Raw genomic sequence first — 27714 nt, 5'->3', positions numbered from 1 at the left:
AGTCACACTACACATCACAGCACGATCTACAATGCTTATTCTGCACCATACAGTCCTCACGTTACATCTCACAGTGCAGCCAGTACACCCCACACCTGAAACAAAAGCACTCACAGGTTGGGCTGAACGAATTTCTTTTTTGTTCACGGTACATGGATGCAAATCACAGTGACAAGCCACCTTTTTTAATAGGTGCACATCCTTCTACAGAAGGCAAAAAAGTGAGCCTCAAGAATGCCTTCCACATACTTATTACGGTTCTTTGTTATATATGCTTCTCTTGTTTATCTGCACATTTTTAGCCCAATTTCCCTCCACAGGCGAATTAAAAGTAACACATATTTCACAAAATTTGCCTTTTTGAAAATCTTTTCTCTCAACCCAGTTAACGTGGCAATCAGTGTGCCACACGCTTACTCTTCTGTTTTCCATCTAGGAAACCTTTATGCATTATGGCCATACCACGGTACATTGCTAATTTAATCGTTTACTGTTGTTATGGATTTATGTCCTAAATGGAGCACTTTATATGACAAAACAAAGATCCTTGGGCGCAAACTCATCAAAATGTAATCCTAAATTATACATGCAACTTCTTGACATGACAATAAACAATTTAGTGACGAACATTCCATACCTTGCAAGCAGACGTGACAATACTTACATGTTATTGTGACTTCTCTGACGGTCTGCATAGCAGCCGATAAACATAAAAGTAAACAAGGAAATTGCTTATTGTGATGAAAGCAGCTCCAGGAACAAAAGATTGAGGGAGTGTTTTTTTTATTTTATTTTTGGCAGATGAGTTACAATCTTTAAGAGAACAGATACAATTCACGAATTCATGGAAGCCTTTAAGACCATGGTTTTGCTAAATACCCTCCAGTCTTATTACTGTGTGAGACCGACTGTTTAATATTTCTGTTGATAATCCTTTAATTCTACCGATATTGTGGCCTGCATTTAAAATTAAAAAGAGGAGCAGCTCAGAAAGCAGTTCTTGAGATGTAAAAAGTTGAATTTATTTACAAATACTCTTGAACTTAAAATGTCAGCTCTTTCTGGTTGCTGCACCACCTCTGCTAAGCTTCTGGTCAGACTGAGTTGGTGCTAGACTTGAAGGTTTTGGGGCCTCGCAGGTGGAATGGGATACTGCTGCTTCCATGAATGTCTCCATCACCTTAGGACCTATAAAGCATACCCTTGATGCGTAGCTTCCAATGATGGGGACATACCAGGGAGTCAGTCCTGCCAGATGTACATTCCCAACTTGAGGAATCCTTTATACCCTGCCTAAGGGAAGGAAGGCAACATGCTTATGATCCTGTCTCCTTAAGATGGTGTCTGACTGGTAGCAGCTATCTTTATGATATCTGCTCCAAACCACCTAAGGGAGTCCAGTCTTAAAATGTGCTGAAGGGGGCGCTTTCTAATGCTCATATATATTCCATCCTAGAAAACATCCCTTGCCCACATGCCTAACAGCTCTCCTTTCACTGGCCCGATGTACTCTGTCCAAATGTTTTTTCTATATGCTGATCTGATGGTCACCAGGACATGCAGGCATAGTAAACTTTCTTCTTCTCAATGTGTCAGACTAAGCTATTCCTGTGGTACTGTGTGGAGATAGTCTGCATGCCACATTCAACTTGAACGAATCTTCTGACAGATTCTAACCAGAATTCAGTACTCCTTGTAAAGGCTTGTTGATGCTCCCATTACATTCGTTGATTAGAGCGTTGACTTGTTGATGGTGTGAAAAGGAGTTTTTTTAATCAATACACTCATACTTGAAAAGCCCCTGATCTACTTGGCAACTGGTTGTATTTATTTGTTACTCTAATTTCAGGCCATGTTGGATAGGGATCTATGTATGTATGTGTGCCACAAAATACTTAGAAGGTGTCCCAAAACAATCCAGGCTATGTAAAATGTCCAACACTACTCATTCCACTGGTAAATTAGGAAGAAGTAAAGATGACACAGTTGGCAAATAACTCGAATATGTTGTCAGTATACTGACAAGGCATACTCTCAATACAACCCTGTATGTTAAAACATCATCCATGGCCACTAATAAACTAACTTTAGCATTTGTTTGTTTTTTTGGCCCTTCTAAATGTTGCGCATTAGCTAAATATAGTAAATCATTTATCAAATTCATTTGTGTATAAGGCTGCAAAAGCATTAAATATTTTCACAAATGAATTGGTGTATAATTCTATAAACACATTCCATATTAAGTGACAATTCATCTTTAACATTTCATTGTGACCATAGGTTTTTCATAATCTTGTTTATATTTAGCCAACATTCTTTACCTCCAAAGCAAAATACCTCAAACCCTAACACTTCACGTCTACTATCTCCCATTCTTCCTCAGATATCACAGTGGATGACTGCTGCCTGCTCACCAGGAGTAGTCTTTTCAACAGTACAGGGTGATACAGTAATACATTGTGTCATTGTATTCATTTATCCACATAAAGAATAGTAAAATCCCATATTATGAAGTATTGCTATCTTTCTGGACTTTCCTATTGAGACAAGGTATATACAGTTGACCCGGTAAATTGCGATTGATTGCCTATGGTCAGTGCAAATGTCTCCAAAATATATGACCCTGTCAAAATGACCACCATCTCTTCTTTCTCCACTACCAAATATCAAAGCTCTGTGCTCTTCAGTGAGGGATACACACCCATATACTTGCTTTTCATTTTTGCATCAACGTGCTTCTTAAGCCATATCAACAGGCACTAGTACTTAGTACACAATCTCCTTTCAATTGGAAAATGGTTAAGGATGGTGCCTTTTCTTTTCTTAACCAGTTACATTCCTCTTCATGTTTTTCTGTCCGTTTAAAAACTCTCTTCTTATTTTATATGAAAGCTGCATATTCAAGGCATTCCAAATGTTTCCATTATAGTTTTAGCCAGTGTACTTAAAGGTCATGCTAAGTTTCCTAAATTTTTATGATCCAAATAATTAATCTGTTGAACTGGCTGAGCAGTTAACCAATTTCTCTTTAAAATCACCAAACTTGGATTTGTCATCCCTAAATTGCCATAAAATCTCAACATCGTGTCCTGGAAATAAAAACAGGCTTCCCTTTAAATAACACGTGTGTATTACTTGGAAATACAGTTGCTGCCAATAAAAGTGCAAACGTGAGTCTTTTAAAATTAAATGAATTTTCTAAATGCCTAATGCTCTTTGGATTGTTTTTGTAGTCTAACTTGATGGCATTCAGGTGTTAAGTCAATTATTGAAAATTGTTCTGCATCTTTCATAATTATGTTCTTGTTTTAAACCTACACAAAACCTAATCGACCTTGATGTCTTCCTCACAATACTAAGAAAGGAAACCCACTCAAGAGATTTTAAGCTTTTATTATATTTTCCTTATTTAACCTGCCCACTCTTTTGGCACATTTGCTTCTTAGCCCGAGGGGACACAGTGCAACTTAAGTGTGTCATATGCAATATCTTAAATTTCTTGTTCATACACTGGTGCTCACTAGAATAGACTACTGTAACTCTCTCTTGACTGGTCTCTCTAAAACCCATCTCACCCCCTTGAATATGATTCTTATCTCAGCAGCACTTTCCATCTACGGGGCTGTAAGCAATGACCACATTATGCCCATGCTGATCACTCTCTGATGGTTGTCAATTGAAGGAAGTGATATCTACAAAGCTGCCTACGTCAGTCATAAGGCCCGATACACATCCTCTCCCTGTTACCTGGCAGACAAACTCAAGCTATCAGGCGGCTCTAGACAATCTCAAAACGCCAACGAAATGCTCCTAAGCGATTGAAGGCACAATCCTTCTTGGAAAGTGCAACCAGATTCTGGAATTCACCACTTCAAAATCTGAGCACATCTACCTCACTGCTGACTTTCAAAATGGACCTGAAAGCCCTTCTCCTATGGTAGTTTTGCTAGAACACTGTAATCAACTCTTTCTTGGCACATCCTTTTTATGGCTGTGTACTACCTCCAAATCTTTTACAGCCATTTATGCCTTTTGTACAATCTGTATAGTACCTCAACCTTTTTACGGCTTTTGTACATTCTGTTTTATGTAATGATTTACCTCGTTCTTCTTTCAGCCTTTGTATTTGCTTATAGCTGTATTGTCTATCTTAAACCATTTGTAACTAACATTTAATAGAATATTTCTCCTGTAAAGCACTCTAGTACTTTTGGGTAGTGTTTTCATTATAGAACAATGCATAAATACATAAATCTAGCATTTTGTGTATGTTTGTGCTTGATACCTGTTTAGTAACCAGTTCTTTCAAGAAACGCTCCAGGAAGCCTTATTTCACGTGCACAAATCACACACTCTCATTTTCTTCAGGTATTATGTGTAGCATGGCCTCTCCACTTTTGAAGAACAGAACTATTCTTTATTCTTTGATAGGTTGCCAGCCCACAAATGATAAGCCTTTTTCAGTACCATAGCGCAAGGTGTCTGTAGGTTGAGGACTGCTGGGGCTTACAGCTCTACTTTGAGGACCAGGGACGCTGTGTTCAGTGCTGCAGTTGCGGCTTAACTGTGCCTGGCATCGGGGACCTCCCTTGCTACTTTGCTTTAGTATGTGAACGACAATGTCCTTCCTCTGCCCTAGTGTGGTGGGTGGGCAATTTTAATGGTGCTGCTTGCCCTGACTGAGCACAGGCTACCAGATGTTTCTTCCCTTGAAAGTTTTGGCTTGGCTTGGTTGTGTGGAAATGGTGTTGGGCCTTTAGGTCTTGGCAAGAAGCCCTACAGACAGAATCATTTGTCACCATATTTTGTCACCCAGTTGCACTTCGTCCCAAGGGTTATTTCAGGCAGGCTATCCATTCCAAGAAGGCCACCAATAGTTAAGGGATTATGACAGTACTCGAAACTAAGATGGCCACCATGCTTTCTGTGACGTTTCTATTTCCTGTTTCTTGCCACACAGTATAAATGATAATTGAGTTACTGTGTTGCAACTAAGTCAAAGTCCTTTTTGTGATAGGTCCACCACTACTTAAGATGCTTGTCCCTTTTTCACCTTTTTTGGCCTCAACTGTAGCTCTGTGGTCCAGCGAATGCATGTCAGTCCTGCATATTTTGTCCAGTACTCGTCTGTGCCCACTTAGATTTAAATCTTCTGTCTCAAGTTTCTATGGGGCCTTCTTTGACCACTTTGGATTCCTTTTCATCTTGCCTTTTGGGGTTTTATGCATAACAGTCTTTACCATCAGTTCTGTATCCTTTTTCTGCAAGCACTTGCTCTGAACACAATAAAACAATTTGTTTAAAGCAGAGTTGCTACCGAAAAGCTTGACCTTTTCCTGAAGGATGCCAGATTCAAGACTAAAAAGCAACCATTTAGACCAGCTGTTGATGCAGAGATTGTCTCAAGTACTTTCCTATCTTGATCTTCAATTTCAATCTCTAGAAAGGACTAACAGTACCAGTGTTTTTCCTTGACAGCCTCTTGATTTCATATATGGTAAATTAATAAATATACATATGCTTGTAAAACTATAACTGTTATGTTTTTGATTTAGAGTAGGTTTCATATTTTCATACATAATATTAGAAATAATCTTGGTTGTGCTTCCAGAGTGTGATAATATCAATATGTAAAAAAAAAAAAAAATCTTTCCTTACATGATTTCTGTAAAAATCAAAAATTGCATTAGAGCATTTTGTATTCATGTAAAATATTCATAATTTAGCATTACAACCTGGTGCTCTGCTGATAAAAGCCTTGTCCTTGAGTCATAGGCCGGGGCAGCAGGGACAAGTAGAAAGGGATATAATCAGCGGCCGCCCCTCCATTGGGGCAGAGGAGAGTGGCTCCTCCTGCTGCCAGCGCCGCAAAAGGTGAAAAATAAAATGATAATAAAATGAATGTATTAACATTTTATTTTAACCTGTTCCTGGCCCAAGCCATGTTTTGGGGTGGGGACACTGCTGCTGACTGGCAGCAGGGAAATGGTGCTTACTCCGCCAGTTTACAGTACGCATGTCAGGCTGGCCAGCGGTCTCGGCTAGCCTGACATGTGTAAACCTCTCCGCTCGGCTTTTTAAGACAGCTAGGTGGAGAGCAGGCACAGGCTCCTACTGCCTGCATGAGTGTCGAGGCAGCCCTCTCTAGCCAATCCTGGCGCTACTCTCATGCTGCTAACATTATCAGCAGCATGAGAGCAGCGTTCGGATTGGTGTGGAGAACTGCTTCAGCCTGGAGACCAGACCAGCACCGAGGAAAAGAAGCAGGAGGACCAGCGGCGAGCCAGTGCATCCAGTGGGTGAGTACATTTGTTTGTTATTATTCTTAACCCACTGATGCACTGTAAGACCCGCACTGCCTTCAGCCTCAACGCCAGAGTTCTCAGTCGTGGTTCGTTATAAACTCTATTTCTAACGAGCCATGATTGACAGCTTTGGTGCTGACCAGGCACTGGTGGTCAGTGGTTACCCCACCAAATATTTAGGGTGCCAGATGCCACTGGATAGAATGCAATTAGAACAGTCCTCCCACCGAGGATAGCATGTTCTAAATTTTAAAAGTGAGAGACAGAAAGACCAACATTGGAATGAAGGAGCAGAAGGTCTATACCAGCTATTATACTGGGAAATAAATAGAAAATTACATCAAGGTAAGCTAAACCAGCACCACAAATTATTCCTAGCAAGAGATGGCTTACAAAGTAATATTTTTAGTTTCTTTTTAAAGTAAAGTATATATGTTTTATTTTGCATAGGGAGACAGGTAAGATCTTCCCAGTTCAGGGTGCCATCCCTCCAAAGGACTCACTGGACATTTAGCTCCTTTTGATTTTGGGTGCTCAAGCCTTATTCACTGGTTGCGAATTGGGAATGCAGTGCCCTTGAGCAGCAATGCTGTTACTCCTAGGTATTGGCTCCAAGTGTATTATTATTCAAATAAAGCAATTACGGAAACAATCTTTTCACGTTTTACACACTCATGCGCGCTTTGTTTTGATCACCTTCATGCTGGTGAAAAGCATTCACAATTTTTGGGGGTGTAACGTGCTTTGTGGACGAGACAACCGGGTTTGATGAGGTCTCTCATTTTCACATTGGGCCAATGTATACAAGTGGCTCTGCGTGTTCGGTCAGCTCAGATACATGCACACGCTGACCTGCCGCCTTTTACTTTGCTTGTAGGAACTTGGTGAGGCGCACGAGACAGCGGTCCAAGCACGCGGATAATATGGTTCTTTTGAAATTTGAGTTTAGGGTGAAAAACTTGAGACCTAAGAGTGAAATTTGCTTTAAAACTTATTTGGGGGTTTCCATGTATGTGGGCTGTGATCCATCTCGTCTTTTTAAAGATGTTCACTTCATAGGGAACGGGTGTAATTCATTTCATTTTATTTGATTGTAGTGTTCCAGTGCACCTTATTGTTCGTAGAAAAAGCACAGAGTCCTCTCTTGTGTAGACACAATAAATGTAGCTGTAAATTTGATCCTAAATGGCTAAGCTGTTATTTTATAGTACGGCTGCAACAATCCGGCAAATAGTTATCAGTTTCTAACTATAATAACATAATTTGCATATTTATAACGCTTTAATAACCTTCTTTGGCCAAGATAAATTCAAAGTATCAAATAGAAGAAATGATTAATGTCCTGCTTACTTTCAAGTTAATTTCTATTCAGAAACATATGCGCTCATCTTGTTTGTACGTACATTTCGAAAATAGACTATTATTTTATAAACCAACGCTCTCCAAGAAAAATAGAACCAGAAAGAATGAGGTCACATTTGCTCAGTCTGTTTTCCCACGCTGAAAGTATATTTGTAAAGATTTTATAACTGAGACAAACAAAAACCTTTTTTATCAAGAGATTAAGAAACATCCGAATTTCATTTCTGTATCTGCAAACAATTACAAGGTATGAGGTCATGTTCAAAGAGAGAGGGAAGTCTGCATTTCATTTAGTTTCCCTTGTCAGCAGGGTGCTGTATTTGTGATGTCATCGCATATTCTGCCTTTCTTGGCTAACTTTTAACTTAATTTTGGCATATCCATATTTGGACTCTTGCTGGTTAACTAATTTACAAATCGGGCTCACATTTCCAAATCTGACTCATGCTTCTAAAGGTCTGTTCTGATTTAATGTTTGGTGGATGTAAAGGATATCCCGTCCGCTGCATTACAAGGGCATTATATCCTCTGGCACTTGTAATTCGAAGGATAGGATATCCATCGCTGCTATCCTCGGCTCTTCACAGAGTACTCGCTGTTCCAGATAACTTTAGTGATTTACCTCCCCCATTCAGGAGCAGGACCTTGCACCGGTGCGCTGCCGTTTTCCTGGCACCGCAATACCGCGTGGCTTCTCTCAGCGTATTTGCTGACTGGGTAATACTTCATCCAGTTGCCCTCTAAGCAGCCCACATTGAGAAGCCGCTACCATGACTCTACTCCATGGTCCTTACTTTGGACCACTGGTGGCCTATAATCACCCACCTCCTCTATGTAACCGGGATGGAAGTACAACCGGTGAAGAGTGAAGCCCACATTTTGGCTCCACCTAATGGTCTCTACTTCGGACCCCTCATCTGTCTGGACATATACTCACTCTTACTAACCAGCCGGGACGGAAGTACAACCGGCAGAGAGATCCAAGGTCTCTTTCTATTCCTAAAGCCCTGAAGAAGTCTTGGGGTCCTTCCCCAGACGAAACACGTGTTGGCTGAGCAACTGTTCAGGATTAAAGAAAAACACAACATTGTTCTTTGTCAATCTAATTTTTATTGCATTACTGTACATTGAATGTTACATTTGAGAGAATTTATGACACAGGGTACTTACTCTGCAATTGATATTGACGTGTGCACAGGCTTGCAGCAAATGTGTAACAGAGTATCCCATCTGCTAAACTACATTAGGCCCTTGTACTGTATTTTACTTGTAGGACATGCCAGTGTTGTTTCAGTCCCAAAAACAGAAACTTACCTTTTTAGCCACTCTCCTAACCTGTTGCTGTCTTGATGCCTCACAGCTAATGCTTAATTCGAGACAGTTATTGCAGGTGGGGCCCACAGGCATTCATTTCTGGTGACCAGCGCTTATGTTTCCTCGTCAAATATTGATCGCGAGCAAGAGAGAGAAAAACACGCTAACAGGAAAGAAGGAGGAAGAGAAAGACGGGCATAGTGATTGAAAGCATGGACTGGCAAGAGTGAGATAAAGGGGCAGCAGAGTCTGGTAGTGGATTAAAGAAGCCTGACGTAAATTCAAAATTACACAGCTTTAGTATTCGGGGTGCTGAATTTTCATAACATTGCCGGAGCAGAGCTTTGGGCAGCGGCACTCATCCTTTTACAAATTAAGCACTGCACACAGCTATAAAATGTAGAACACCATGTCAATCACAAGAATAAAACCTATAGCTATTTACATGTGCAGTGGGTATTATGAAATATTACTGAACGCAATGAGAGAGTCCTAAAGCCGTATCTATTTGCTACCTGGAAAATATTTAATAACTGTGAGAAATGACCCCGTTTTTGTTGTGGTAACCCCATTTTTCACCCCTACATTTGCTGACTTTAGAACTAAGTGCTAAATAGTATCTGCTGCACATTGAAAAACCATATTCAGCATATTTAGCTTTCAGATAAGTTCCTTGTAAATGGTGCCTAAAGCGGGCAAGGAAGCAAAAGACACACAATTGATGGACGGAATGCAGAACAAATCAAAACATTCACCCCAGGCAAGGGATCTGGGTTAAATCCGTCATTCTTTTGCTCACCATGCCACCCTAGTTTAGACCTGGCCATATGCAAATCAGTCTTGACCCTGTGCCTCATGGGAACAGTCCAGCCCGAACTGCCAAGCCAGGTCCTCCCGGGACCAAAAACAAGCATCCTAGGACCGGTTTCGGGGCACAACCCATATCAGCCAGGATAGCTTGAACCCAGTGTCACCGTGAACATGTGACACACGTCTGGGCATACCCGGCGCACTTAGGGCGAGGAAGCAAAAGGCACACAATTGATGGACGGAATGCAGAACAAATTAAAACATTCACCCCCAGTCGAGAGATCTGGGTTAAATCCATCATTCTTTTGCTCACCATGCCACCCCAGTTTAGACCTGGCTATATGCAAATCAGTGTTTACTCTGTGCCTCATGGGAACAGTCCAGCCCCAACTGCCAAGCCAGGTCCTCCCTGGACCCGAAACAAGCATCCTAGGACCGGTTTTGGTGTATCACCCCTCATTAGCCAGGATAGCTTGAATCCAGTGGCACAGTGAGACCGGGACCCACGTCTGGGCATACCCTGCGAACTTAGGATGAGGAAGCAAAAGACATACAATTGATGGACGGAATGCAGAACAAATCAAAGCATTCACCCCCAGTCAAGAGATCTGGGTTAAATCCATCATTCTTTTTCTCACCATGCCACCCCAGTTTAGACCTGGCCATATGCAACTCAGTCTTGACCCTGTGCCTCATGGGAACGAACAGTCCAGCCCGAATTGCCAAGCCAGGTCCTCCCTGGAACGGAAACAAGCATCCTAAGACCAGTTTCGGTGTTATCACCCCTTATCAGTCAGGATAGCTTGAATCCAGTGGCACAGTGAGCACAGGACCCATGTCTGGGCTTACCCGGCGCACTTAGGGCGAGGAAGCAAAAGACACACAATTGATGAACGGAATGCAGAACAAATCAATACATTCACCCCCAGTCAAGAGATCTGGGTTAAATACATCATTCTTTTGCTCACCATGCCACCCTAGTTTAGACTTGGCCATATGCAAATCAGTCTTGACCCTGTGCCTCATGGGAACAGTCCAGCCCGAACTGCCAAGCCAGGTCCTCCCTGGACCAGAAACAAGCATCCTAGGACCGGTTTTGGGGTGTCACCCCTATTTAGCCAGGATAGCTTGAATCCAGTGGCACAGTGAGCCCAGGACCCACGTCTGGGCAAACCCGGTGCACTTAGGGCTCTCTTTGCCACTGGAGTCAAGCTATCCTGGCTGATGAGGGGTGAAACCCCAAAACCGGGCCTAGAATGCTTGTTTCCAGTCCAGGGAGGACCTGTCCGGGCAGTTCGGGCTGGACTGTTCCGATTGGGCGCAGGGTCAAGACTGATATGCATATGGCTAGGTTCAAACTGGAATGGCATGGGGAGCAAATGAACAATTGATTTAGGCCCAGATCTCTGTACTGGGGTGAATGTATGACATTGTTATGCATTCTGTCCAACAATTGTTCTTTTTGCATTTGTCAACCCGAGTGAGACGGGTATGCCCAGACGTGGGTCCCGTGCTCTCCATGCTACTGGAGTCAAGCTATCCTGGCTGCTGAGGGGTGAACCCCTGAAACTGGTCGTAGGATGCTTGTTTCGAGTACAGGGAGGACCTGGCCTGGCAGTTCGGGGTGGACTTTTTCCATTGCGTGCAGGGTCAAGACTGATTTGCATACGGCTAGGTTTCAACTGGAATTGCATGGGGAGCAAAAAAACAATGGATTTAGACCCAGATCTCTGTACTGGGGTGAATGTATGACATTGTTCTGTATTCTGTCCATCAATTGTTCTTTTTGCATTGGGCCAATGAGAAGAGGCTGCTACAAGGCAGCTTTAGATAACCTCAGGATAGTAAGTTCTAAAACTACTTTCCTGTAATAGTTTATAATAAATCCAAGTTGTTGGATTTTTTACAACCATTATTATGATACTTTGACTTATATTGCCACCTAACTCCAATCAAAAGTTAGACTTTATCAAGTTTAAGAAAACCTTGCCATGTTAGTTTAAGGGTCTATCAGTACTGCAATAGGAAAAACCAACTTTGGCTGTGTTTTCCTAGGGCATATAAAACATATTTTATATTGTCCCTTCTTCTTATAGCAATGCACCCTACCATTGGGCCACCTAGTGCAGACCTCAGGAGTGACATATAAGTAATGTAAAGTACGTTTGGGACTTTGTAGGTACTTTTATTTCAAAAGTCGAATTTGGACATCGTTCTATTTTAAATCCAGCCCCGCATGGCAGGCCTGGCTTTAAAATGACACCAGGCACCACAGCAATGCACACTTAAGTGAATAAGTCCTCTGGGGTCTCTAAACCTTCATCCTTTACAATATACTAGGGACTTAATAGGTAGGTTGTCTTGGCCAATTAGAACTATACCACTCACCATATACCTTTAGAGGACAGAGCACTGGCCCTGAGAGACAGTAACCACCAGCATCAGTCAACAAATGGGAGAGATTAGGGCAACAGAATGACTTTCCTACACTTCAGCAAGCAACTGTAGCACCAAATAGAAATATTTAAGAAAGATATCCGTAAATAGATATGTATTTTGGAACAGGAATCAGATGTAGTAATTTACCTATTATATATTGCACATACAACGATATCCAGAGCTGAGGAAATAGGAGACAAACTGAAAATATATCAAACAAGCATTGACAAAGTCAACATGTTTGGAGTTAATGTGGCAATTTGTGCAAACATGGCCAGGCAGAAATGCATTGCTATGTAGTAGCACATTAAAGCCAGAATACTTAGCTCTGCCAATGCTTCAAAGTGCTAGTAGTGTTAATGTTGATAGTGTGATATTAATGGAAATTTTGGTGGTGTTGGCCCTCCTGGAATTGGTATTAGTGATGGTGATAATAGTGGTGGGACTGACAGTGGTGGAAGTATTGATAGTGGTGGTATGTTATTGATTGTGGATAATGTATTTTGGAATACTATTTTTTGTGGTAAAAGATGGCTCTCACGCTGCTCTACGTTGAACCTATATACAACAAGGCAGCCATTTTCAATTTGTTTTTGTATTATTTAATTTATTGGTACAGTTCCAAGATAAAAATCTGATTGGCTTTAGAAAATACATTATCAGTAGCAACGAGCAGCAGGTAGGGGAAGTAGTGGCAGTTGATGGGGCTATTGGTTATTGTGTTCGAACGAAAAGCTGGACACGGGGAACCAAAGAATTACCTGATGTCAACATTTGAAGGAGACAGCTAACCAGCCAATCATATATGGTGAGACCTAAATGCTCTTTGAGGTGGAACAAGCAGAAGCATAAGGATACAAGCATCAAATGGCAAACAGGGAACTTATACAGACAAGAAAGCAACCCAGTAATGTTCAAGCACATGCATCAAGCTTTTTTCTGGTTGGCCCGTTTGCGAATGGAAAAAGGCCTTTTCTGATGCATGTACTTTTTTCCATTTGCAATTAAAATCCCTAAATTGCGAATGCATTTTGGGAACCGCAATTTGCGATTCTTCAAAGGCGATGCATGTAGCCTTTCCTAAATACGAATGTGCATTTAGGAAACACTAATTACCATCAACTTCAAGTTGATGGTAATTTGTGCATGCCTTAGGGCATGTGTGTGTTACACATGTGCACACTTACCTTTTTTTGGGGGGTGCATCAGGGGGGCCTTAGTCCCCCGGGCACCCTTGGATTTGCATTCGCAATTTTCAATTACCAATTTGGTAACCTCAAATTGTAAATGCATTACCATTCCTTCCTATGGGCCTGTAGGCCATAGGAATGAATCACTATTTGGTAATCGCAAACGGGGAGTTTGATGCATGTGCCCCTTTGCTACTACATTGAACGTTGTTCATGTTATATAGTTTTTATTATCAATATAAATTAATTTGCTAATGCCACACTGTATCCTGGCTCAGCACCTCACTTTCGTATTAGCCAAAACAAAGAAATATGTAACAAAACATGCAGTGCAAGCAAGCGCCATATTAAAGGAGCATAGATATCTATGTACTAAACCTGTGAATAGGAGAATATGAACTGCGATCTGGTGCTTTGTGCAATGAAAACAATGAAAAACCTTTAAAAAATAAACTCCTTTAAAAATTAATATCACTCTCTGAACTGCAGCAAAGCAGACAACTTCCTTAATTTTTAGGTCAAGCCTGAGTCCGCGCACATGCCTGCTCTGTGAGCCATGCTGTATTAGGGTTTGCACTTGAAGCCCCGCCCTCTCTCCGCCCATATTTGTCATTGGCTTATGTTATTGCCCTTTGTAAATGCTGGCTTCTGATTCGTACATAGGCTTTTTAGTCCCACCTTAGTACCGCCTTGTCTTCAATTGTAACCTCCCACGAGGACTGGCCCTTGCACATCGGTTGTTACACGGTACGCTTTATAAGTTGGTGAGCATTATTTTCTTTGATATTCTTTTCCGTTATTTCACCCACGACATTGCAGCACCAGCCAGCTTTTGTTTTAAAAAGTAATTTATTTTTATTCATATTACAGCGCGGTCCGCTTTATAGCGTTGCGCCTATTCGATTATTTAATATACAGCACGGTCCGCATTCACTTTAGTGGCCGTGCCTATTTAATTATTTAATTTAGAGAGTGGTCTCATTCTTTAGTGACCGTGCTACAGAAACTTTTGAAATTACATTTTTTTTTTACTTTGGGTGAAAGCTCCATACGCACTTTCACTTTGTTGGCTGCGCTCCTTTGTTTAAATGCTGCTCACGGCAACCTAAATATGTGAGCAGCGTCTAAAAAATGGGGCATGGCCACCATTATAGTGCCTATACTCACCCCGCAACTCAAGTCATTTAGCATTACCTACAGTGAATGAAAATGAATAATTTGTGCCAATGGCGCTTTGCTGAAGTCAACAGCCCCCATCGATACGGCTCCACTTACAGCAAAATACAGTGCAATGTACACGCTGGGGGATGTAAATAAGTATTCCATTAAAATTTGAAAATCAAAGTGTGAGACAGCTCTTCTCTCTTCCCTGTGGATTTCCGAGATTACGGAAATATTGCTGTTAAATAACATTAGTGTTAACACGTCTCTATGCCTTTTTCTGGACTGTACGTCAATAGATTCATGTCATGTCAGCTACGTGCTACTGTCTGGCCAAGGCGGGGAAAGGAGGCGGGGCGGGGGGTGAGGGGGCAAGTCCCTGGACCTGAGAGAAATACAGATTCTCGAGGAAGGACATGCCAGACCGCATCTCACGAGCCAGTGATCGCCTAGCAGTTTTGAGCAAAATATTGTGAGTTTCTTTCCCAATACTGTCAACTCTACTGTGGATATAAACATCACTAAGGAATACTATAATCGGGGCCACTGGAAATATGCAGCAGGGTTGGACCATATTATCTTACAGAGGAGACAAAATTATGTGGCAAGGGCACATTTTGTAATACTATTGCTTCTTATTGGATTACCTGGCAAATATTTCAAATCTATACTTATGCAGAAAACATTACGGCAGCAGAGCTGCATAATTCCAGTGCACCTGCCTATTATTCTGCATGGATCTGAGAGTGCTTCTTCATAATCTAATGAATGTTTTCTGTTGTATAGTCCCATACACTTGTGATGGCCTATTCTATACATTTTGGGAACTGGGAGTACAAGACAGGCTTTTGCCTTTTTCTGATCACGAATTCCCCTGAAGATTCTCTGTTGTGGTACAGCTTATAAGGAGGGCATAGAATTGTCTGTGACATGAGATGAAGTCAGACCGTAATCAGGCTAGATTGTAAATCTGCTGTGACCACATGACAAAACAAGCATTTGCAATGCAATTGGTCTCGCATTTGCGAGAGTGTGAGTCATTGGCACAGTAAATGACAATGCCTTTTATTTATGTTTTAAAAACTAACACGTAAATAAAAGGCATTGTCATTTACAATGCCACTAGCTCAAACTCTAGCAAATGCGAGACCTATTGCATTGCAAATGCTTGTTCAAAGTGGAGTTTTTTTTGTTTTTTTTAGTATTTAAGCCAATCAAACCATTTAACGGTGGAGTAATAAAACTGCCAGGTTTCCAATGCTGGGCACTAAACTGGGAAAACATTTACAGCCAGAGCGCAGTGTTGTCTACAATTAAGTCACATGTCGATTGCCCTGTGCAGAACTTCACGTAGAAAAATTATAACGTGTTTTAAAAGGCCAGGCCATGAAACAATCATATAATATCTAGAGATATGCCATGGGACGTGCCTCCAAAAGGTCATGCAATAAAAAGCTCCCAGCATTACTCATCCTTAATAATCAAAACTAACTATAATAACTGTACAAAACTGTAGCTTAATTGCCGCAAAGTGGCTCACGGCCCTAAAAGCACACATGCCTCTTAATTACTGCCCTGGGGAAAAGGCCTGGAAAGTCATGAACAGCTTGCCAAAACGAGATATTCTGGCGTCAGCCGGGCAAACCAAACATTTTCCAAAAAGGGCATTCCTCGATTAGCATTTAAGTGTATTTCATCATCTTATGACCTCTGCAGCCATCATTTTTTTTTTTAGAAATGTGTTATTTCAGGCCATGGATGTATCCATGTGTGCTTCAAATAAGCAGACCTTTGAGTGGGTGGTTTGGAAACTAGATGCATGGATTGTACACTAAGAGTCCTCGGCCCCCCTTGGAATGACTACTTCTGCTACCCTAGTACCATAATCTCTCCAACACTTAAGCTGCCTGCTTGTATCTTTCTGTCCACTCCTGTTCACTATTACGTCAGCACAACTTTTTGTCCCAATCCCACGCCCCCATCAAATGTGAGGCAGATGTGTTCATGCATGGACAAAGTGAGCAGTTGCAAAGGTCCCCCACCTTCCACTGGGTCTCCTGGGAAAGTAAACGTTCTTTTCATCTAGCTCACCCCTGTCTGATTCCACATCTGAGCCTCCCTCCCCTCTGCCCATCTCTACGTCTGAGTCCCTCTCTCTTTGACCAGTGTCACCTTTTGGGGCACCCTCCAAAGACATATTTCAACTGTTTTTGAGTGAAACTCGTTTTTGAAAGTTTGGTTGGCATCATGTGGGCTCATTTAAAAGAAAATGGGCAATCCAATTATGAAAGGAGGGCCCCAAAGTACGTCGTGCCTAGAGTCCCAAAAATTCTTCAGATGACACTGGGGACTGCTAGTTTCAGAGTAACGTGGCCCTTTTTTGCCTTGTACCCGTTTCCCCTACCTGTTCCCTGAGGTCCTGGCCCTCCCCCTCAATCTAATGTGCAGCTACTCCTATCTGTGCTAGTTGTTTGTTTCTGCATCTGTGCCCATTTGTCATGTTCTTCCTCCCTCCTTCATGATACTACCACAATCCCTGTTTGAACATGGGCTGCTTATTTCAGAACCACCACAGGTGAACTCGTCCAACTTCATACACCAAGACATCCATCAGTGCTTAATTTGTCTAAAGATACGTGCCAGGGCTCTCGTCAGGAGGCCAGTGTAGCTTCCACCACACATTGCCCTGCTATGCTGCCAATGATAATAACAACACAACTACTAACCATCACACTCCGCCAAGTGTGAACTTTTTCAGGCCCCCAAAGCTGTATGAATGGCTTGGGCGGCAGGCAATAGTAACTATTCATGAATATAGCATTAATAATTCACTGTTGTTGTGGTCATCTCTAAATTAGCTAGACAGTACCCCCATGTGACAGGCTGTCCCAAGCACTGGTGCTGACAATGAACTAGTGGTGCCGAGCACTGGAAACCACTGGCTCAAATTAAGCAACCACTGGCTCAAATTAAGCACTGACCATCATACTTTGATGCAACCAAAAGTATTTGCTAAACAGTCACCATCATACAGCCTCACAGCCAAATATCATATTAAAATACAGCCATCATGAGATCCCATCAAATATCATACATCAATACACCTAGTATCATGCGCCAGCATAACTACCATTATTCATCTAACTACTGGTGAGTTGGTCAGCAAACCAGAGTACCAGTCAGTCAGACAGCTCACCAGCGATTTAGTGAGTGAGTCAATGTTTGTCTTTTTATGTACTTATCTACATATCGATATGTCTTATGTGAGTTTGTCTTTCTGATCGTTGATGATGTTGTTCAATTGTTCTATGTTGTCATTATTCACTTTACCACAAAGTACTCTGAAAGACACTCCTTCTTAAAACCACTACAGACTGCAGTGAGTCCCCAGCAGCTGTCGTGACTGCTGTTGATGACGCGCCAACAGGAAGCCTGGCACACAGATTGGTTGTTTGTTTTTCCACTGTGCACCTCAGGCTGAATAGGATTTTCCCCGAGCGCCCAGGGTATTGTTCATTCTCTTAATCAAGGCATTATTTTAGAAGCTGCATCAGTGCACTTGTGATTCATCAGATTCATTCCCGAATGCATCTCACGAGCCCACATTCTGAGAATGGGGAGTGTCTGGCTGCCTGCGTTACAGTTTCCTAGTGTGTTATTTTGGAGAATTGGATTTAATCTGGTCGCGACTGGTTGCTGTTTTTAGAGCGGAGAGAAAGCCGGTAGGCACCGTGCTTCCCTTTCCAAGCGCCACAGCATAGAAGTGGTGCCTTCTGGTCATGCTGTGGGGTGACCCTGGAGTCAGAGATTTGGATGTGTTTGAGGGTCTGGACTAAACGATGAACAGAACTTTTGAACTTCATTGAATATTAATGTCCTGACGTCACTGCCATTAGCAGCAGTGGGGCACCGGTGTAAGAGTCATGCAAATGCCAACATCTGGAAAACCAACCTCCTTCATTTTCCTTTCTGCAGGTGGGCATGAGATCCCGTAACCAAGGTGGGGACAGCCCATCCAATGGGCACCAACCCAATTCCAAGTCAGTTAAGAATGCAGTGGAGGAGGAGTGTGTCCAGGACGATGCCAAGAAGAAGAACAAAGCTAACCGGAAGAAGGAAGGCGAGGTGGTTGTGTCAGCTACTGTCAAGAGGCAGTTGCACTCAGATGGAGTCACCGATTGGAAGAAAAACAAATCGATGGAGCCCTCCAAGGAGGACCTGATCAAGCTCCTGAGCATAATGGAAGGAGAGCTACAGGTAAAGAACTTCTGTTTGTAGAACTTTGTACCGCTGGACAGTGGGGTGTAGTCTTCAAGGGGTCCGCCATTTTGGTTGTGTTCTGCTAGTCTCCCAGCATTCATGTACCATCTCTGCCATTTGTATGTTGAACTAGCACTTACCAGAATCTGGACACCCTTTCTGCTTGTGGAATTCTCATTGAATGGTGTAAAACTAGTCACCCTACACGGTACTTACAGCGGCTTGGGGTTTCATTTTCCTATTCTTTGTCTGTCACCCAGAGTATGCTCACCCATTTTTACTTTTACGGAGCTATCGGCGTTTCTCAGAGGTATACAGTGTATAATATTGCACAGTATTTTCTTTGTGTCATTATTCTTGGCTGGTGGTAGCTTTGGCTGGGCCGCAACGCACACACTACGCATCTTTGCATCTGTACAGTTATTAAATGAAACATCCTGAGATGTGATAATATAATATGTGTTTTACTCAACATATGTGTAACTAGATGTTGATGCAACAAGGAGTACCAGCAGGGGCGTCCATGCCTGTACAGCAATGGTTTCCTAATTCTTACACATACCACAGACAGGGTCTGTGGAAGCTAGAGTTATTGGGGGAGTTTTATAACCCTATTTCAATGACAGCTGCCTAAAAGACATGCATGTCTACAGCTAGTATTACATAACCATTGTCACCGTGAACATTGGGCAGGTGTTAATGGTGAGAGAGAATACATCAGGCTGGGGATGTGAAAATAACCATTTAACTTTCAACATTCTCCCCTAAATCCTTTTCTAATCATCTCAGGTGAATAACGTGCATTATATATTTTGCGTCCCACACTATTGTTCAGATTATTCACAATGGTATCTTGATACAACATCATTAAGGTAGTATTTGCATTGAGCGTGCTGAGACGATGAGCACGGAAGGCCTTCATTACTTAGAGTGGGTTACGCTCTGCACCCTTGGGAGAGGCGTGGATGAGGGGAGACAGCCTGAGCACACTCAGAAATCCACACACTCTCGATTTAGACAAACTGTTTGTCCATATCCTTGATTGTGAATTCATTCAGAGGTAGAGGACTGTGGCCTTCACATGAGGTGCCGGATGAAAGCATTGGACTCAGAGGTTCTCTAATCTCCATCCTTATTTCAGTGCACAGACAGGTTTGTTGACATGTATGCACAACTCCACAGGTATGGACCAGCCTGGGTACCAGCATCACATGGTTCCCCAGATGACTGCGCATGTCATTAAAGCTGCAGAAGGGCCACAGGAGACAGGGTGCTGTGTAACTCCCACATATGACTGACTACACCTTGGAGAATGCTAGTAGAAACGTGACTTGCAACGCTGTCCTGCTGCGGTTTTACGATTTCGAAAAATGTGTGAAAAAGTGGACGGCACTTAAAAATGTGAAAGCAAACAAAATGGATTCCTTTAAATTAGTGAGAGTGTGTGAAGATCAATATTTATGCATCAATCTAGGGTGTAAGATATCTGAAATTAAGGCTGGTGCAGAGCACCTAAACTTTAGGAGCATATATGCCCATGGCTATGTCACTTGGCATTGGCCGTTAAACACAGTATGGAACCCTTTATGGTGCCAACTCGTTTCATCTTGCTGGTCATGGATTGTCTGTCTCTTACAGTGCCCACAGGTTTGACATTGCCAGCAGGGCCTTCTTTAAGGTGGTGCAACCGGTGGCACGGCACCAGCACAAAGCTGGGGTGGGGCGGGGGAATGCTGTGTTTTGAAATATTTTATGAGTTTAAAAGCACCTGCTGCTGAGTTCCTTGTTTGTCTAGCAGTTTTCAAGCATCAATAAAAATGTCAAGAAAACGCCGGTGATTAATGCACCTGCTGGAGAGAGATGGAGTTTTGTCTAGTGGCAGTTTTAACTCATCATAGCGTAGTACACATTAATATTCTGCTGCAAAGAAGGTATTCCATGTAGATCGCAGAATTGCATTTCATATAGATAGCTCGGTGGGCTACTGCTTTCACCAGGGAGCTCCTTTTGTTACTTGCAGTTCAAAAGTTACAATCCTAATATAGCACAGTGACCTGTGAACTGTCATCAAAGGGCTAAATGCAGAGTACAAGTTATAGGTTAGAACGTTACATTTTTCTCCAGTCTTTCCTTACTCTAAACTTGCTAAAAGAATTTGTTTAGGTAGTAAAGTTAAACTCAACCCCAACCACTGTGTTACGTTTAAAATCCTGAGTTTCTTCTCCAAACCAACCACTCAAAGTATACTGCTAACAGGATGACGTGATTCCTACACCTTGTAGTCCTCATTGTCTTATGTAACATGTTCTATACACTGCCGTACACACATTGTCTCTGTATAGTGTGTGTGTGTGATGTAGAGTGCTGTGACTCCGTACACTGGTATGAGAAGCACTATAAAACAAATGAAACACCTGTGAGAGGGGGCTATGGAGAGATGAGGGGCACTCGTGGAGGATGGTAGTAAGGACAAGGGGGGGCGCCAACAAAGTGGTTGCACCGGGCACCCCCAGCACTAAAGCAGGGCCTGATTACCAGCTATATTCGTAAATGGTGAAATAAGCAGGTACATATACATATAAAGATTAAAACAAGCAGGCCCAGCAGGCTTTAAAAGATATTATCACTCATTAAGACATATGTTACCTTTTGCAGAGTTACCTTTTGCAGAATGAGGACAGAAAGGTGCACTCAGTCTCAGTAACAAAGACAAAAAGCAATTGACTGATGTCCTGAAACCTTAATTGAAAGTAAACAATGGGCCGATTAATGATTTGCAGCTCCTTGTCATTTGTTCAGCTGCTCTGACAGTCAGTAATGTTGTGGTTGGGAAAATGTGTTCATTTTAAGTGATCGAATATGTGTTAATCATTCTGCCTAATTCCAGTTCTTTATGCGAGAATTTTCTGATGTCTGCTGAATGATTACTGGTTAACTGGAAACTGTTAACAGGTGACTGAGGAAACTGTCTCAAGGTTCTACATCTGTGTAATGAAAGAAGGATATCTTAGTGACAAAACAAGGAGCCCTTTGTTATCTGCTTCCTGACAAGTGTCATTATATTGGAATGCAATGACAGTCCTGCAGGTGGTGCATACAAGGAAAAAATACACAGAAAGCTTTGCAGACCAGGTAAAACAAACATGGCGCCCATTTGGCACAGTTTTAACCCTTTCAGAGGAGCCATTGCAACAGCAGTGTCGCCAAAGGAACAGAAATCCCAGCCTCCTTGGCAGCAATCACGAAATAAGGGAGGCGGCCCGCTGCAAGGGGAGCGGTGATCATGGTCTCTGCTAATGTGATGTCAACACAGGACGCCTGGCAGGATCCAAATGGCCCTAAAAATATCCACAGGATTACGGATGAGGAAAGTGCAGCTCTTATAGGGGGCAGATGGAGACACACTGGACGACACTGTTATCGCAACCACCCACCAACAAACGAAATGAGCCAGAGACCCTCGTCCACACATCTGCCACTTTGAATCATCCTCAGATAATGCTGATGGCTCTGTAAGTGTTCAGTCCAGCTCTTGCATCCATCCAATAGCACTGCACATAGCAGATCACACTAAACTTGGGCATTTATCTTTTAATTTCATTATGGAGTCAAACAGGATTATTTTTATGTTTCACAACCTTCGCAGGGAGGTAGACACATAAAAACCTTTCTTTAAACCATAATGTGTCCATGGAAAGCTGATAGCGTTGGTGCTTAGAAACAATGAGTCCAGTTCACAAAGCTTTGTTTGTGAGTAGCTGCGCCTTACCCTTGTGTTAGGCGTAAAGTCCTCCTGAATACATATCCCTGATTCACAAAGTATCTTCCACGCGTTCCATGTGCATTTCTCCATGCCTAAGCATGTTTTATTCATAAAGTTGCAGGCTAACTCACCAAACATATTTTATGATGCACAAAACTCTTGCATTGAGCAAGCGTGCTTTACTCCTAAATACAACTAAACTTGGATTATGAATGAACAACTCACAGAAATGTTTTGTTAATCAGGCCTTGATATTCAGGAAAATTGACACCTAAGACAGCATAACTCTTAGAAAAAGCTTTGTGCATCGGGCTCCAGATACGAATCTCTTCACTTCCTTTGCCCCCTCCTTTTCTCAATATTCAGGGCAATCTCCTTCACTATAGTTGCCCTTTGTAGCCTCTCATTGGAGATCTTTAAAGGCCCATTACTAAGGACTCTTTACTTACACAAGAACTGTGTATTATAATTTCTTTACATTGCCTCTTTGTCTTTTACGTTTTCAGAAGAAACACCTAATCCAGTGAAGGTGTAAATCATACCTTGCTGTTCTTTCAAACCATCTCTCAAGGAAGGGCCTGCCATTGAGATCATGACCCGCTCCCTTTCTGTCTTGTCTTTCAAACAGTATTAAGCTCAATATAATTCCTTGCACGTTCCCTCCTGTGACAGTATACAGTCCACTCATGCAGTATGACTAATGTGCTGGCTCACTGGAGTAAATCCCAGACTTGGCTCTGTTCTAAATGCTTCTGGCCTGTCCAGGTTCAATATACAACTTGTGAACAATTGACTCTCATTAGCTGCAAAAGGTCATTGGTGCCTGCTACCAATCATTAATTGATGTAAAAACATAGCCAGTTCCCATTGCTTGGCTTAGCGTTGACTTTCTGAGCTCAGTCAGATCCTTGGCTATGGTTTGGTCTTCTGGCCCTGTGAAATGTTCTTGATTGAAGCGGCTTGTGATCAAGATTTCCTGTAACACGACTTCTGCTCAGCAACCATTATCCTCACAAACATTGATCGTGAACAACTATATTTTTTTAAATGGCAAAGGAAAGAGTTTTTATGGTTTTTAAGGCTAACATTGGCACAGAGTGCTTAATTTGTAAAAAAAAAAAAAATACCAGGCCGAATGGCAGGGGTGCCAAATACCATGGCAGTGTTATCAAGATTCCAACTAATGACTGTTTCATACACCACCCGACATTACCAGATATTTTATCTCCCTCTTGTGGGCTCTTTTTCATCCCTGCGTTCTACTTATGTCACAATTTTTCTGTCTTTCCCTTCCTCCTTTTTAGGTCTCGCCTGAGCCAGTGCTTTAGCGCGGCTCTGGCGAGAGTTTTAGTAAGCCAGGTTTTGGAAGTGCAAACTAGTGGCTTTTCAGGCCTCCAGCTACAGTGCATGTGTGATGGGCGCGCGCACCATTTGGCACCCTGTGTGATCACTTTCGCGGCCGCTTTGATGTTCTCAGTGAGCCGCGCGGCCACTGAGAACATCAAAGCGGCCGCGAAAGTGCACACCATTTGCCAGCCTGCGTGGCTCTCTCCGCCTTAGTGCGCGCGACGTGCCCTACTCCCTCCCTTATCCCACTTCCTGCCGGCCTAATTAAAATTTCACCCAGGCCCAAGAAAAGTGAATTGTATGTAGCCTTAGTATCTTAATTCGATTTCAATTTGAGGTGTCTTCAAAATTTCACTAACCATTGAAAATAATTGAGGTTTTCAGCAGCTGCACAGCTATACCACCCGATTGCAAGTTGGAAAACATTGCCAACACTACCATCCAGCCATAGCACAAAAAGTTTCAAAATGTAACTAATAGGAACTAAGAGGAATATCTTTAATCTCTAAGCATTGTTGACCGTGAGGTAAACAGGACTCACTGCTCTCAGTGGGGAAATGTATAACTGTATGCAACACCTTCTTCATGTCGCTTTAAAAACAGCCTCTTCCTTACAATCTAAAAAAATGTGTGTGCCTACCTCAAGCTGCGACTGCCAGCCTCGAATCCATAGGAACAGTATTGTGGTTGTTTTAATGCCAAGGCCCTTAATTGAGGTATTTGCTTGTAATACAACCACTCCCACGGTCACATTGTTTTGGATTTTGTGGCATAAGCACAGGATGGGAGTAAGTCCAAAGAAAACATGCCCAGAGACTTCCATGACGGATCAGCTCTCACATGAAACGAAAGGTGGCTCGGGATACTGTCAACAGGGGCCGCACACGTACAGGCAGACACATGCACAGGCACACACACAGGCACGCACGCACACACATACAGACAGACAGACACATGCACATATCTACACACACACACACAGGCATAGGCACAGACACACACACACATACAGAGAGGCACAGGCACACACATACAGACAGACACATGCACAGACACACACACACGCACAGGCACAGACACACACACACACACACATACAGACAGGCACAGACACACACACACACAGGCACAGACACATAAACACAGGCACAGACACACAGGCACGCGCACAGCCACACATACATGCAGACAGACACAGGCACAGACAGACAGACACACAGGCACAGACGCACACGCAGGCACAGACGCACACACATACACACAGATGCACACACGTATAGACAGACACAGGCACTGGCACAGACACACATGCACACATGTACAGGCAGGCACAGAAACACACAGGCAAACACACGCAGGCACAGACACACACACAAACACGCACACACGTATTTGAGAATTGGCTTTGGCTACACCCATCTACTTTTGCATGTAGCTGACATTCCCTGCCCATGACTGTCCCTGCAATAGTATCTACTCCAGCAAGCGTCCACTGATCCATGGATGTGCATTTATCCATACTCGATTGATTGCTTTTGTCTGTGATTCTGCTCGGACCTGTATCTGCCCTTGCCTGTGAGTGTTTCTGTATGGTGTTGGGCCTATCTCTGCTTCTGACTTCAGATGCATTTCTGTCCCTGCATGTGATTATGTCTGTTGTTCATAGTGCCTGTAAATGCACATACTAGTGCTTGTGCTCTGCGGATCACTTGTGGTTTTCTGTATGGAAATGTGAAAATATATAGATAGATGCCTTCCTGGCTTTGTGTTTGATTTTGGCTATGTTGCATGTTGGTTTGCTTTTCCCTGCTTCTGTGTTTGCGCTTGTGTGTGTCTTTTAAAAACAAAATAGTAATTGTTTCTGCATGTGCCTACCCAGCTTTGCCCTAAGACCAGTGGTTGAAGTGGGGGAAAAAATGTAGGGGAACTGTGGGCGGAGAATCAGAGGGCGGGAATAACCGGAGGATTGGATCAGTGGGCGGAGTTAGAGGTGTGGCCAGGATTGACAAAACATCCCAATCTTTAGTATTTGTTTGGCATTTCACTGACTGGTTACAGTTTATTATGTTATGTAATTCAACCAATGGATACACATGATTATTTAACGATTAATATGAGTTATTGACATTAAAATAAATTCACAAAGTGGGATATGTTTCTAATCACAGAATGTCCCAAATATGCTTAACAGTGGAAGCACAAGCAATTTGTTTCCGAGCCATGGATTTTCTGACGTCAGCAATGTACACAGAGACAATCAATTTTACGTCTGTAAATCACTGTATGGGAAATGTTACATAAGACAAAGGACTACAAGGTGTAGGAGTCACATTACAACCATATTAGTAGGCTGTATAGTTTAATAGTGATTGATCTGGAGAATCACAAACTCAGAATTTAAAACTTAATACCGTGATTGGAGGTTCACTTTAATAATCATTATTGATTTCTATCCAAATGAACACTTTTTGCAACATTACGATAATCAAAGGCTTAGGGAAAAAAAAACCTAAAGCTCTGGTTTATACCTTGCAGTTTGTATGCAGCTCTAAGATGAAAGTTATTAACTCACTGTTCTTTGTTAGGATTTTAACTTATAAACTGCAAGTAGCAAAATGATCTTACTGACAAAAGCAGTAACCCACTGACCTATTTACAATATGTGCACTTTGTGATGGACATGGTACATGTTCTTAGCAGCAGGCACATTAACCCTCTGCGCTATCTTTCCATGAGTAAAAACTTCCAGTAGACAAAACTCCGATCTCGCTCTAGGAAGACGTTTATTCACCGGAGTTATCATGACATTTTTTATTATTGCCGAAAATTGATGTAGGCCAGGAAGGAGGCAGGAAGTGCTTTTAAAACCATAATATACAACGCCCCCACTCAAAGTCAGCACCCGTTGCGGTCACACCGGTCGCACTGCCCTAGAGCCAGCTCTTCTTAGGGGTCCTGTGACCTCAGTGACAGATTCACTGTTGCTCTAGGGTCTGCTACTTTGTAGGCCTGCCCGCAAGACTAGAGGTGAACTCAGGGGCGTAACAAACGCCCCCGCAGCCCCCGCGGTGCGGGGGCCCCCAGTCTTCGGTTAGGTGAAGGGGGCCCCCTCACCTCTTCGGTAAAGAGCTGGGAGAGAAATGCTTGCTCTAGAAAGCAGGTGCAGTCTGCAGCCTGCTCAGAGCTCCTCGCGCTGACCCAGGGCAGGACTGAAGAGAAACAAAGTAACAAGTTACATTGTTTCTCTTCAGTCAGAGCCCGGCCGGAAAAAGGATGGGGCCCTGCACTCTTCAGAAACACCGGGGCTTTCAGGGAGAGAGGTTAGACTTGTAAAGAGCAGGACAGATAACATTCTGCAGCGTTGTCGGTAAGTCTAGCAGTTTTAATTGTGAGTTTTCATTGTGAGCTCCTTCAAAAAACATGCTATGTTGTGGGTTGATAACAAATGCCTGATATGTTTTAAAATGCAGCATTTATATTTCTACAGATAGGTTATCTGGGACTTTAATTAGTCCCAGCTGTAAATATCCTCCTGTCGCTGACCCTTTTCTTTGTCTCACACCACTAACAAGTGCAGGATATGTTACCTCCTGCCATGGCCCTCCCAGTGAATCTGCCACCGATGTACAACTACAATAAAAACTGTGCAGATAACTGGTGATTTACGATCCTGCTGCAGAGTAACCATTTGTCTGTTGGTATTTTTTAAGTGCTGATAAACTGAATTTTATGGGAATAGCTCAGTGGGTTACTACCTCTGTCA

General features: G+C 42.6%; 1 protein-coding gene across 7 annotated transcripts in view; it reads left to right on the top strand.

Moving 5' to 3' along the window:
• The window catches only part of FILIP1 (filamin A interacting protein 1), a 776040-nt gene that overhangs the window by 378275 nt on the left and 370051 nt on the right, over positions 1-27714 (top strand). For all 7 annotated transcript variants that reach the window (XM_085610966.1, XM_085610969.1, XM_085610967.1 and 4 more), the window contains exon 2: positions 18557-18838. In XM_085610966.1, the coding sequence (XP_085467092.1) occupies positions 18557-18838 (282 nt within the window). The remainder of the gene's footprint in view (positions 1-18556; positions 18839-27714) is intronic.

Source organism: Triturus cristatus, chromosome 6, assembly GCF_964204655.1.
Source record: "Triturus cristatus chromosome 6, aTriCri1.1, whole genome shotgun sequence".
Lineage (NCBI taxonomy): Eukaryota > Metazoa > Chordata > Amphibia > Caudata > Salamandridae > Triturus > Triturus cristatus.
This window is presented reverse-complemented; position numbering and strand designations above follow the sequence as displayed.